This window comes from Oryctolagus cuniculus, chromosome 1, assembly GCF_964237555.1.
Source record: "Oryctolagus cuniculus chromosome 1, mOryCun1.1, whole genome shotgun sequence".
Taxonomy (NCBI): Eukaryota; Metazoa; Chordata; class Mammalia; order Lagomorpha; family Leporidae; genus Oryctolagus; species Oryctolagus cuniculus.
Window position 1 is genome coordinate 167,757,304 of NC_091432.1, and position 14,877 is coordinate 167,772,180.

The 14,877-nt window shown below is 40.2% G+C and overlaps 1 protein-coding gene across 6 annotated transcripts in view; it reads left to right on the plus strand.

The window, feature by feature from the left end:
- Positions 1 to 14,877, plus strand: part of JAK2 (Janus kinase 2) — a 133,158-nt gene that overhangs the window by 79,303 nt on the left and 38,978 nt on the right. For 5 of the 6 annotated variants that reach the window (XM_051846028.2, XM_070051600.1, XM_070051611.1 and 2 more), the window contains one exon: positions 13,994 to 14,315. In XM_051846028.2, the coding sequence (XP_051701988.1) occupies positions 13,994 to 14,315 (322 nt within the window). The remainder of the gene's footprint in view (positions 1 to 13,993; positions 14,316 to 14,877) is intronic. The other variant, XM_070051614.1, reaches the window with a different exon arrangement.

Sequence of the window (14,877 nt, forward strand, 5' to 3'; positions counted from 1 at the left end):
GCTAGTTAGAGAAAGTGAGACAGAGAGATCTTGCATTCTCTGGTTCACTCTGCAAATGGCCGCAGCAACCCGTGCTGGGCCAGGCCAGAGCAAGGAGCTTTTTCCAGGTCTCTCACATGGGTAGCAATGGCACAGCATCTTGGACCACTCTCTGTTGCCTTCCCAAGGAATCAGCAGGGAGCTAGATTGGAAGTGAAATAACAGGGACTTGAATTTGGAATACCGATGCTTCAGGTGGCAGTTTAACCCACTGCACCACTGCCATGCTGGCCCCTAATTTTATAATAATTAAAAATCATATAGGTAACCTTTCTTTCTTATATAGAAGGAAAACACATACTTTGTGAAATGAAATTATTCAAAATTATGGTGCTATAGAAAATGTAAATATTCAGTATCATTTCTTTAATTTATTCTGGAAAGTCTAGAAAGTTGAGAGGAACAGAAGGAACACCTGAAGGGACAATTTTTGGTATTGGATCCTCAAGTTATGTGAATGGTCTGAATCAGTGGGTGAAGTCTCCCAGAAGTTAATGGAAAATGCATCCTATGGGAAAGCTGCACAGGTTTCAAAGTTTTTTTGCACCAAATAAACTTGTCTTTTAATTTCATTTTCCCTGAACTTTTTTTTTTTTTTAATTTGACAGAGTTTTAGACACTGAGAGAGAGAGACAGAGAGAAAGGTCTTCCTTCTATTGGTTCACTCCCCAAATGGCTGCCATGGCCGACGCTGCGCCGATCCGAAGCCAGGAGCCAGGTGCTTCCTCCTAGTCTCCCATGCGGGTGCAGGGACCCAAGCACTTGGGCCATCCTCCACTGCCCTCCCAGGCCACAGCAGAGAGCTGGACTGGAAGAGGAGCAACTGGGTCTAGAACCTGGCGCCCTTATGGGATGGTGGCACTGCAGGCGGAGGCTTAACCAAGTGAGCCACGGCGCCAGCCCCTCCGTGAACTTTTTGATGTACTCTAATATTTTATGAAGAATGGTCTATGTTTTACCTAATATTAGAATCACCTTGAGTGCCTAATATAGTTGACAATTCTCAAACCCTAACCTAAGAGATTTGGGTTAAGTATATCGTAGAAGAAGCCCACAAAGACAAATTTGTGCAGGTACTTACTGGATTCTTATGAGATATGAATTCTACATTTTCTAAATTATTCTCTGCATCTTGAATTATGAGTCATGATTAATAGTTTCTCGAAACACTACTCCTATAGCCCAGTTTTGTTTTTTGTTTTTTGTTTTTTTTTTTTTTTTTTTTAAATTTCTTTATTTGAGAGGCAAAGTTATAGACAGAGAGACAGAGAGGTGTTAGCCGTCACAAAACACACCGAACACCAGAGTAAGGGAGTTTATTGGGGGAAACCCAGCAGACTGGAGGGGAGGGACAAAGAAGGATAGGAGAGAGAAAGTATAAGAGAGAGCCAGAGGAGAGGAGATAGCGAGGAGAGAAGATAAGGCAGAGAGACGGGGCCAAGAGAGTAGGAGAGAAGCCAAGAGGGCACGTGTTCAGGAACAGGCCCTTTTAAAACTTTGCCCGATGGCAGGCAGGGAAGCAGGAGCAGCGAATCCCATTAGGTTGGGGGTGGAGCTTGGCCCATGTAGTTTGGGCCATGTGGCTACCTGACTTTCAGCAATGGCGGCGGGGGCTAGAGCTTGGGATGTAAATCAACGTACAGATCATGCCATAGATAAAACTGTGCCATTTTCCTAACAAGGGGGGTCTTCCATCCGGTGGTTCATTCCCCAAATGGCCACAATGGCCAGAGCTGGGATGACCCGAAGCCAGGAGCCAGGAGTTTCTTCCAGGACTCCTACATGGGTTAAAGGACCCAAGAACTTGGGCCATCTTCCATTGCTTTCCCAAACCATTAGCAGGGAGCTGGATCAGAAGTAGAGCAGCCAAGACTTGAACTGGAGTCTATATGGAATGCTGGTGCTGCAGGTGGAGGCTTAGCCTACTATACTACAGTGCCAGTCCCTATAGCCCAATTTTAATGGTTGTAACATTTCTTTTCTGTTTTTTTTTTTAAGGTATTATATAAGACTTGATTTTTTTTTTAAAAAATCTTATTTGCAAAGTAGAGAGCGAACAGAGAAACAAAGACAAATAGAAATTGTCACCAAATGAAGCCTGCAACTGCCAGGGCCAGGCCAAAGCCAGGAGCCAATTACTCAGTATGTGTCTCCCAGGTGGATGATGGGTCACAAGTACTATGCCATTACCTGCTGCATCCCAGGATGCGCATTAGCAGAAAGATGAAATCAGAATCAGAGCAAAGACTGGAACCTAGGCACTCTGATATGGGATGTGGGCATCTTAAGTGGCATCTTAGCCACTGCACCAAATGCCAAATTTTAAATTTAAATATGTTTTGTACATTACATGCTTACTACATTAAAAAGGTAAGGACTTGTGCAGCGGGTTAACGCCCTGGCCTGCAGTGCTGGCATGCCATATGGGCACCAGTTCGAGACCTGGCTTCTCCACTACTGATGCAGCTCTCTGCTATGGCCTGGGAAAGCGATAGAAGAAGGCCCAAATCCTTGGGCCCCTGCACCCACATGGGAAACCTGGAGGAAACTCCTGGCTCCTGGCTTCTGATCAGTGCAGCACCAGCGGTTGCGGCCAATTGAGGAGTGAACCAGCAGATGCCTGAACCATCTGTCTCTGCCTCTCCTCTCTCTGTGTAACTCTGATTTTAAGTAAAAAAAAAATAATACGTGGGATAGGAAAACAAATAAAATAAAATAAAAAGTTGAGAATGTGAATGGGGTTAAAACTCTATATTTTTTTTTAACTTTTATTTAATGAATATAAATTTCCAAAGTACAGCTTATGGATTACAATGGCTTCCCCTCCATAACTTCCCTCCCACCCGCAACTCTCCCCTTTCCCGCTCCCTCTCTCCTTCCATTCACATCAAGATTCATTTTCGATTCTCTTTATATGCAGAAGATCAGTTTAGCATACATTAAGTAAAGATTTCAACAGTTTGCTCCCACATAGAAACACAAAGTGAAAAATACTGTTTGAGTACGAGATAGAGCATTAAATCACAATGTACAGCACATTAAGGACAGAGAGCCCACATGAGGAGTGAGTGCACAGTGACTCCTGTTGTTGACTTTACAAATTGACACTCTTGTTTATGGCATCAGTAATCACCCTAGGCTCTTGTCATGAGCTGCCAAGGCTATGGAAGCCTTTTGAGTTCACCGACTCTGATCATATTTAGACAAGGTCGTAGTCGGAGTGGAAGTTCTCTCCTCCCTTCAGAGAAAGGTACCTCCTTCTTTGATGACCTATTCTTCCCACTGGGATCTCACTCGCGGAGATCTTTCATTTAGGTTTTTGTGTTTTTTTTTTTCCCCCAGAGTGTATTGGCTTTCCATGCCTGAAATACTCTCATTGGCTTTTCAGCCGGATCCACATGCCTTAAGGGCTGATTCTGAGGCCAGAGTGCTGTTTAGGACATCTGCCATTCCAGGGGTCTGCTGTGTATCTCACTTCCCATGTTGGATCATTCTCTCCCTTTTTTATTCTATCAGCTAGTATTTGCAGACACTATTCTTGTTTATGTGATCCCTTTGGCTCTTAGTCCTATCATTATGATAAATTGTGAACAGAAATTGATCACTTGGACTAGTGAGATGGCATTGGTACATGCCACCTTGATGGGATTGAATTGGAATCCCTTGGTATGTTTCTAACTCTACCCTTTGGGACAAGTAAGCTTGAGCATGTCCCAAATTGTACATCTCTTCCCTCTCTTATTCCCACTCTTATATTTAACAGCAATCACTTTTCAGTTAAGTTTCAACACTTAAGAATAACTGTGTATTGATTACAGTATTCAACCAAAAGTATTAAGTATTACAAAAAAAAAAAACTAAGAGGGATAACGTATTAAGTTGTTCATCAACAGTCAGGGCAAGGGTGGATCAAGTCACTGTTTCTCATAGTGTCCATTTCACTTCAACAGGTTTCCCCTTTGGTGCTCAGTTAGTTGTCACCTATCAGGGAGAACATACGATATTTGTCCCTTTGGTTCTGGCTTATTTCACTCAGCATGATGTTTTCCAGATTCCTCCATCTTGTTGCAAATGACCGGGTTTCATTGTTTTTGACTGCTGTGTAGTATTCTATATCCAGTCTACTGTTGATGGGCATTTGGGTTGGTTCCAGGTCTTAGCTATTGTGAATTGAGCTGCAATAAACATTAAGGTGCAGACAGCTTTTTTGTTTGCCAATTTCATTTCCTTTGGGTAAATTCCAAGGAGTGGGATGGCTGGGTCAAATGGTAGGGTTATCTTCAGGTTTCTGAGGAATCTCCAGACTGACTTCCATAGTGGCTTGACCAGTTTGCATTCCCACCAACAGTGGGTTAGTGTCCCTTTTTCCCCACATCCTCGCCAGCATCTGTTGTTGGTAGATTTCTGCATGTGAGCCATTCTAACCGGGGTGAGGTGAAACCTCATTGTGGTTTTGATTTGCATTTCCCTGATTGCTAGTGACCTTGAACATTTTTTCATGTGCCTGTTGGCCATTTGGATTTCCTCTTTTGAAAAATGTCTATTGAGGTCCTTGGCCCATCTCTTAAGTGGGTTGTTGGTTTTGTTTTTGTGGAGTTTCTTGATCTCTTTGTAGATTCTGGTTATCAACCCTTTTTTCTGTTGCACAGTTTGCAAATATTTTTTCCCATTCTGTTTTTTGCCTCTTCACTTTCCTGACTGTTTCTTTTGCAGTACAGAAACTTCTCAATTTGATGCAATCCCAAATGTTAATTTTGGCTTTGACTGCCTGTGCTTCTGGGGTGTTTTCCAAGAAGTCTTTGCCGGTACCTATATCTTGCAGGGTTTTCCAATGCTCTCTAATAATTTGATGGTGTCAGGACGTAGATTTAAGTCTTTAATCCATGTTGAGTGGATTTTTGTGTAAGGTGAAAGGTAGGGGTCTTGCTTCATGATTCTGCATGTGGAAATCCAATTTTCCCAGCACCATTTATTGAATAGACTGTCCTTGCTCCAGGAATTAGTTTTAGATCCTTGATCAAATATGAGTTGGCTGTAGATGTTTGGATTGATTTCTGGTGTTTCAATTCTGTTCCATTGGTCTATCCATCTGTTTCTGTACCAGTACCATGCTGTTTTGATTACAACTGCCCTGTAGTATGTCCTGAAGTCTGGTATTGTGATGCCTCCGGCTTTGTTTTTGTTGTACAAGATTGCTTTAGCTATTCGAGGTCTCCTGTGTCTCCATATGAATTTCAGCATCATTTTTTCCAGATCTGAGAAGAAGGTCTTCGGTATCTTGATTGGTATTGCATTGAATGTATAAATTGCTTTTGGGAGAATGGACATTTTGATGATATTGATTCTTCCAATCCATGAGCATGGAAGTTTTTTCCATTTCTTGGTATCCTCTTCTATTTCTTTCTTTAAGATTTTGTAATTCTCATCGTAGAGATCTTTGATGTCCTTGGTTAGGTTTATTCCAAGGTATTTGATTGTTTTTGTAGCTATTGTGAATGGGATTGATCTTAGCAGTTCTTTCTCAGGTGAGGAATTGCCTCTGTATACAAAGGCTGTTGATTTTTGTGCATTGATTTTATATCCTGCTACTTTGTCAAACTTTTCTATGAGTTCCAATAGTCTCTTAGTAGAGTTCTTTGGATCCCCTAAATAAAGAATCGTATCATCTGCATAGTGGGATCGTTTGTCTTCTTCTTTCCCAATTTGTACCATTTAATTTATTTTTCTTGCCTAATAGCTCTGGCTAAAACTTCCAGAACTATATTGAATAGCAGCGGTGAGAGGGTGCATCCCTGCCTGGTACCAGATTTCAGTAGAAATGCTTCCAACTTTTCCCCATTCAATAGGATGTTGGCCGTGGGTTTTTCATAGATTGCTTTGATTGTATGAGGAATGTTCCTTCCATACCCAGTTTGGTTAGAGTTTTCATGATGAAAGGGTGTTGAATTTTATCAAATGCTTTCTTGGTATCTATTGAGATAATCATATGGTTTTCCTTCTGCAGTCTGTTAATGTGGTGTATCACATTGATTTTTTTTGCGCACATCGAACCATCCCTGCATACCAGGGATAAATCTCACTTGGTCTGGTTGGATGATCTTTCTGATGTGTTGTTGCATTCTATTGGCTAGAATTTTATTGAGGATTTTTGCATCTATGTTCATCAGGGATATTGGTCTGTAATTCTCTTTCAGTGCTGCATCATTTTCCGGCTTAGGAATTAAGGTGATGCTGGCTTCATAGAAAGAATTTGGGAGGATTCCCTCTTTTTCGATTGTCCTGAATAGTTTGAGAACAAATGCAATTAGTCCTTCTTTAAATGTGTGGTAGAATTCAGCAGTGAATCCATCTGGTCCTGGGCTTTTCTTTGTTGGGAGGGCCTTTATTACGGTTTCAATTTCTGTCTCAGTTATGGGTCTGTTTAGGTTTTTTATGTCTTCCTGGTTCAATGTAGGTAGGTTTCATGTGTCCAGGAATCTATCCATTTCTGATAGGTTTCCCTGTTTGCTGGCATACAAGTCCTTGTAGTAATTTCTGATGATTCTTTTTATTTCTGTGGTGTGTGTTGTTACCTTTCCTTTTTCATCTCTGATTTTATTGATTTGGGTCTTTTCTGTTTGTTTTTTTTTTTTTTTAGTTAGTTGGGCCAATGGGGTGTCAATTTTGTTTTTTTTGAAAATCCAGCTGTTCGCTTGGCTGATTTTTTGTAATTTTTTTTTGGATACAGTCCTGTTGATTTCTTCTCTGATTTTTTTTTTTTTTTTTTTTTTTTTCTTTTTTGACAGGCAGAGTGGACAGTGAGAGAGAGAGACAGAGAGAAAGGTCTTCCTTTGCCGTTGGTTCACCCTCCAATGGCCGCTGCGGCCGGCGCGCTGCGGCCGGCGCACCGCGCTGATCCGATGGCAGGAGCCAGGAGCCAGGTGCTTTTCCTGGTCTCCCATGGGGTGCAGGGCCCAAGCACCTGGGCCATCCTCCACTGCACTCCCGGGCCACAGCAGAGGGCTGGCCTGGAAGAGGGGCAACCGGGACAGAATCCGGCGCCCCGACCGGGACTAGAACCCGGTGTGCCGGCGCCGCTAGGCGGAGGATTAGCCTAGTGAGCCGCGGCGCCGGCTTTTCTTCTCTGATTTTAAGTATTTCTCTTCTACTAGATTTGGGTCTGGTTTGCTGCAGATTTTCTAGATCCTTGAGATGCATTGAAAGCTAATTTATTTGGTGCCTTTCCAATTTCTTGATGTAGGCACCTATTGCTATAAACTTTCCTCTCCGTACTGCTTTTGCCATATCCCATATGTTTTGGTATGTTGTGCTGTTATCCTCATTTACTTCCAAAAAATTTTTGATTTCTCTTTTAATTTGTTCTATGACCCATTGTTCATTCAGGAGCATGTTTTTCAATCTCCATGTGTTTACATATGCTCTAGGGATTCCTGAGTTGCTAATTTCCAACTTCATTCCTTTATGGTCTGAGAAGCTGCATGGTATGATTTTAATTCTTTTGAATTTGCTGAGACTTGCTTTATGGCCTAGTATGTGGTCAATCCTAGAGAAGGTTCCATGTTCTTTGGTTTCTTCGGTGTGGTGTTTTTTCTCATTATACTGTGACTCTAGATTAAGTGGACTGTCTGCTTTTGATGGAACCTTAGAGGCTGTGATGGGTGTGGCCAGAGAGCTCTGTTTGGTTCTTCACGGTTATGGGTGTGCCAAAGGTGTCTCACCCAGATTGTTCTCTCTCTCTCTATTTTTTTTTTTTTTGACTCAGTTGGGAAGTAATTTCACACAGCTGAGTGGAATTGAGGGTAGTTGATGTATGAAATCTGGCCCCTGTGGGTATTGGTCTGCTTACCCCTGGGACCACACAAAGAGTTTATGCAGCCCTCAGTGTGGTCTCAAATTTCTCCTCAGTCTCTCACCAGGTTGCCCAGGTTACCGAGTTTGTGTACTCGCTGAGTTCTCCGCCCTGCCCCTCAGATTTTCACAGTCTCAGTTCATTAGCTCCACACTTTCACCAGGTTTTAACCTCCTGTTATTTCTCCCCACCATAGTCAGGGTTTTCTGCTTGGCTAATGGCAGGCGCTGCTTTACATATTTAAAATAGTGCCAGCTCTTTGTCTTGCTTGGCTTTGTAAGGTGAGTGGAGAGAGAGGCTAATGTCCGTGCCGGTTCCCCTCATTTATTCGTTTTTTTTCTCTCCACCAGTCAGCCTGGTGAACTTTCCCCAGTGGGGCTTCAGGCCTTGTTCCCTGTAGGCTCTTTCTGCCTTTTTTCACCAATGTCTCGGGTTACCGGGGTTTTTGTCTCACCTCCCCTTCCAGTGCTGGCGCGCAGACTGCAGCTCAGCTTCTGCAGTGGCTCGGCTCCCGCGGCTCGGTTTCCACGCGGTGGGCGACCTTGCTCTCCCTGTAGGTCCTCCGTGTCACATCCACTAGATCCGGAAGAGTTTCCTCTGCAATTTTTTCCTGAGCCTTTTCCTGAGGCTACAGTAACTCCACTTTTATTAAACTATCTTTTCCCAGACTATCGGTGTGTGCCCTCACTATTCCGCCATCTTGACTCCTCCCCTTCAAAAACTCTGTATTTTGAAATCATTTTCTTAATAATTGGCCTTTCTCACTCTTCAGATGAGTACCTTTAAAAACACTCAATTTAAACAGTAGTGGTTTCTATGTTTTTGGTTTCATTTTGGTTTCAGATGTCTGTTATGGCTTCATTCAAAGGTGTAGGCCAAAGGTGTAGGGTATGACTTCAGGAACTCACATAGGTTTCTATTAAGACCTTAATTTTCATTAAAATGTAGACAAATATCCCTTAGTTACATAAGAATATATTCATTCATTGGTTAAATATTTAGTTACTGAATACTCACTTTATGCCAGGCCATAGCAGCACAAAGTTGGAGGAAGAATATTTTAGATGTCTTTAATGAAACTGAAGGAATTAAAGGGAATGCAATTGAAGAACAGAAGCTTTGAGTTACTGAAGATGAATGTTATATATCTGAAACCATATCTAGATTTATGCTTTGGTGAAATATGTCTGCTTCTAAGACAAAGTCTTGGCACAATCTTTCTATGTAGATTGTGGTTTCTTTGAGGTCAGGAATCATGTCACTTATTAGTCTTATTTTTATTTTTTTTTTTAGTTCAGGGCTATACTCAATGAATGCTTAGTAATTGTATTTCTCTTTATTCTCCTAATCAGTTCTGTTAACCAGGATATAATTACATCTGCAAAATTCTTTCTTTTCGAAGATTTATTTATTTGAAAGGCAGAGTTTAGAGAGAGAGGGAGAATGAAAGAGATGGAGATCTTCCATCTTCTGGTTGCCCAAATGGTTATAATTGCTGGGGCTGGGCCAGGCAGAAGTCTGGAGCCTGGAATTCTATGGGATCCCCCCATAGGCGATAAGGACTCATGTACTTGATGCATTTTCTGCTGTTTTCCCAGGCACCTGAGTAGGGACTTTCATTGGAAGTAGAGCAGCACAACTCAAACCAGTGTTCACAGGGGATGCCAGCATCACTGGCAGCAGCTTAACTCATTGTGCCACAAAGCTATTCACTGCAAAATTTTTAATCATTCTTTTTCTTTGTTTACTTTAAAACTATATATTTATGAATATTATATATAAAACATTCATTTTAAGATTTCCTGATATTTTAAAACAACTTGCTGGGATAAAATTCACCATATTATAAAATTTTCCCATTTAATTATACAAGTCAAATTTTTTAGTATATTCACAGAGTTGTATAAAGATGACTGCAGTCTAATGTTTAAAAGACTTTCATCTCTCCTAAATAAAAGGATCTCCAGATCCATTAGCATTCTCAGTCCCCCTCCCCTCAGCTTACATCAGCCAATATCTATCTCAGTGGATTTGTCAGTTGTAGACATTTCAAATAAATGAAATCATAGAGGGTATCAATTTCTGTCTGATCTATTTACTCTGTGTAATGTTTTCAAGGTCTGTCTGTGTCCTACCATGTTATGAGTACCCCTTTCCTTTTATTACCAAATCATTTTCCATTGTATGGCTATACCGTATTTTGTTTATTTATTCACCGCTTGATGAAAATTTGATTTGTTTCTACCTTTTGACTACTGTAAATAATGCTACTCTGAACAATTATGAATTAGCAATTTTATGGGCATGTATTTTCATTTTTTTTTTTTGACAGGCAGAGTTAGATAGAGAGATAGAGAGAAAGGTCTTCCTTCCATTGGTTCACCCCCCAAATGGCCGCTATGGCCAGCGCTGTGCCAATCCAAAGCCAGGAGCCAGGTGCTTCCTCCTGGTCTCCCATGGGGGTGCAGGGCCCAAGCACTTGGGCCATCCTCCACTGCTTTCCTGGGCCACAGCAGAGAGCTGGACTGGAAGAGAAGCAACAGGACAGAATCTGGCGCCCCAGCTGGGAAACCCGGTGTGCTGGCGCCGCAGGCAGAGGATTAGCCTAGTGAGCTGCGACGCCGGCCAGTATTTTCATTTCTTATGTTTATACCTCACAGTAGAATTTGTGGTTCATATGGCAACTCTATGTTTTAATATTTTGAATAACTGACAGACTTTTCTGAAGCAGCTCTACCATTTTACATTTCTACTAGCTATGCATGAGACTTTCAACTTTGCCAACACTTATTATTGTCCGTTTTACCCAATATAGTGGGTGAAAGTGATATTCACTATAGTTTTTATTTGCATTTCTCTCATGACCACTGATGTTTAGCATCTTTTCTTGTGCTTATTTGTTCATGTGTATGTCTTATTTGGAGAAATTTTTATTCAGATATTTTGCCTATTTTAAAATTGGGTTAATATCTTTTTATTACTGAGTTATAAGAATTCTTCTGAATACCAGTCTCTAGCTATGTTATCATATACATGATTTCAAATTTTCCATTATGTAACTTTTTTAAAAAATTCTTTGGCCAAGACAGAAGAGATGATTTATTGTACACTTGTTAACACTTAGCCAGAACTGAGTACAGAAAACAGAATAGTCCAGAATGTCACAGGCCCAGGGCAGAGGGCCATGAGGGACTGTTTTGGTGTCAGCAAAGTGGGTCTCATGGGTGGTTTCAGTTATCTGTTGGCAATGAAAGTTTCAGATCTTTTGAGACAAGTTGTAAGCAGTGTAACAACTTATACCAGCATCCTGGCGTCTGGCACTTCTTTCTTCCTCTCCCTTGACCATCACGGGCACACAAACCAGCGGTCTACTTATGCCTCTATGTCATCCTTCCACTCTTAGGGCTCAACCTGTGCACTTGCCTCCTACTCCACTTGGCTCTCATGGCATGGAGGCTTCCAAGAAGATTGCGCTAAAGCCAAGAGAGCTGTAGATCACTTTTTTTATTGTTTTTTTTTTTTTTTTTTTTTTTTTCCCCCACTTTTTTGAAGGTATCATTTGTAGCACAACTGTTTTAAGTTTGAGGTCTAATGTGCTTATTTTTTATTCTCTGTACCATGTTGTCTTAATATTGGACAAATAATTTTATTCCTGTCCTGAAGCAAAAATGTTCCTGCCTGTGATGTATCACATATTTAATTCACTGATGTTTTCTGAATTCTCATTTGATCCTCATTTCTGAGAAATAATCAGGGAACTCTACTGAATGTTAAAATATTTAGGAGTGATAGGAGAACAGATGTGTGATTATTTCTTGGCTGAATGAAATAAGCTTTGTCTCCAGAAATATCCTTTAGGGTCTGGATCTCTGAATAGTGTAACTAAATTCATACTCTTTGCTAAAGTTAAAAATGCATGTAAGGAGTGACTTTATATGTGTGTCTGTGTTAGGTACATCTGTGTCTATGAACACTTTCTTCTATGCGTGTGTTCCGTTGTATACATATGCTTATACTCCTTGCGTGTGTATTAGGTACTTTTTCTTCATTTCAGTTTAATTGGACATGTGGCTTAAGTTTTGGGATATAGATAAACACATTTCTTATAAATAAGGAGGAATGTAGCTGAGATTTGAAGCAGAATAAAGGTAGGAAATTTGAGGAAATTGGAGAAGGTCTAAAATAGTTTGGAAGTGAGGCAGAGATGGGCGCGGTGCCTGACCTCTCTGTTTGTCCCTCTATACTCTTTGTTCCTGCATGTAACATCACAAGCAATTCGTTGTTGGTCTCCTGGGCTTCCCATCTTGAATTTCCCACAGCTCTATCTCTGGCGTTTGTCTTCTCTCTCTCTCTCTCTCTTTTTTTTTTTTTTTTTGACAGGCAGAATGGACAGTGAGAGAGAGAGAGACAGAGAGAAAGGTCTTCCTTTTGCTGTTGGTTCACCCTCCAATGGCTGCCACGGCTGGCGCACTGCGGCTGGCGCACCGCGCTGATCCGATGGCAGGAGCCAGATGCTTCTCCTGGTCTCCCATGGGGTGCAGGGCCCAAGCACTTGGGCCGTCCTCCACTGCACTCCCGGGCCACGGCAGAGAGCTGGCCTGGAAGAGGGGCAACCGGGACAGAATCCGGCGCCCTGACTGGGACTAGAACCCGGTGTGCTGGTGCCGCAAGGCGGAGGATTAGCCTAGTGAGCCGCGGCACCAGCCCTGTCTTCTCTCCTTTTTAACTGTCTCTTTTGCCCTGCATGACTGGGATCATTCTGTTGCTATACTGCTATCTTGGGACCCATAGCATACCCAGCTGTGTCTTGCATTGGCTCCCATATGTAATGCTGGTGTCACAGGGTGTGCTTTATCCCACTATGCCCTGACACTGGCCCCAGTATCCATGGTTTTAATGCTCACTCCATGTTGGCCAGTCTCATGGTGTTTGTTACTGAATGCAGAATTAGGAGAGGAATAATAACAAGCCCATATGACTTTTCACATGTGATAGATATAAATAACCTCAAAGGTAGAGATAGTAGTAGAATGCAAATCAAAATAAAACATGTAAAAATCTTAATTGAAAATGTGAAATATAAAATAGTTAAGAAATTATTAGTTTTTATTTGTGTATTACTGACATTTTTAATATTATTTATTTTATCATGAATTTATGTAGCAACTTTTAATGATAAAAAAATTACTAAAATATAATAATTGGTATTCAGCCTAAGCTAGCTCCAGAATACACTGGTAGTACATAAACAAGTACAGGATGATGGTCATAAGTGATAGTAGGAAGTAGTACACAGAATAGTATGAGAACACAGGCAGGATCATCTAATGTAGTTATGAAAAGAGGTCCAGAAGGGATTTCTGGACTTGGTGACAATTGAGCTGAGACTTATAGAATGAGTAAGAGCTAACCAGATAGGAGATGGGTGATAGGAAGAAAGATCAGCATGTGTGAAGGCATGGAATTCTTATGTCATGTATGTCAGTAGTAGAATGTTCTTCAGCAGAGAAATTAACCATGTACCTTCTTTAGGATATACATGGAAATGAAAGAATAGTAGAGTCAGGACATTTCTAAGTGGAATCGTTTGATTACAAAGGAATTATGAGGACTTTTTGAAGCTGACCTAACAAAATATATATGAATAAAGTATGTATTTATAATGAACTATAGTATCCAGCAAAATAACAGTTTTTAGAATTCAGATAAATTTTGGAGTGTCACATTATAGGAATCATTTGCAGCACAGTTCATGAAGTGCCAAAAAAATTTACCTTATAATCTGTTATCTCTGGTATACAAGATAATCAGAGAAAATACAGTTTTGTAGAGACTTTACTGTTAACTAGACTTTATTTCATTAGAGAAGAAAATTAACATTTATTTTAAATATTTATTGGAAATCAGAAAGTATGTATATGTTTTCATATCATCAAATGAAATGTTAAGGATTTATATGCTTTGAATGGTAGTTATATCAACTTACTCCTTTTGACTGCTATGTTGTAGCATGTGTGTATCTTGGAAAAAAGTGGTAACTTCTCTTTCAAATTTGTTTAGATTTATCTTCCAACTTCTGTTTCTGTGTGTGCTCTTTATCCCTAGCTACAAGACATTCTTACCAAAATGTGTTCGAGCAAAGATCCAAGATTATCATATTTTGACAAGGAAGCGAATAAGGTATAGATTTCGCAGATTTATCCAGCAGTTCAGCCAGTGTAAAGCCACTGCCAGAAACTTGAAACTTAAGTATCTTATAAATCTGGAAACTCTTCAGTCTGCCTTCTACACAGAGCAGTTTGAAGTAAAAGAACCTGGAAGAGGTCCTTCAGGTGAGGAGATTTTTGCAACCATTATAATAACTGGAAACGGTGGAATTCAGTGGTCAAGAGGGAAACATAAAGAAAGTGAGACACTGACAGAACAGGTAATCCTTAATGATATGTTCTCATTCTTTATTATTTAAGTAGAATGGCAATAGAAACAAAGTAATTTTAGTCATTTGAAACCTGGAATTGTGCTTTTCCCACTGATAGTTTTTCTAAAGTTCTTTCCTTGTTCTCAGTTTTTTTTTTAAATTTCATTTTTGTGATAAAATAATTAGTAATAGCTTTCTTACAGTTTCAGAAAAGGACGAATTATAAAACTGATTCTTAAGGTAGTTTTTCCTCTTTTTCTTTCACTATTTATAATGGGAGACATAGTAATAAAGTTAACTAAATATAAATGATTAAATTTTAATATGCCTGTATTTTTAGGTTTGTATTGCAAGTTTTGAATTTATTTGTATCTGTATTCTTAGATTGTTATTATAGATTTAAAGCATGATTTTATTTTTTGTCTTTAGTTGTTAAAATTCCAATTTTATAACAATGATTCCTATTAATGTTAATTGAGTTGAAAAGTAATATAACAAATTTTAGATTCCTGATATCCTTCAATGTTCTCATTTTTAAGTCATCGGAAGATATAGTATAGTCTTAGGGTTG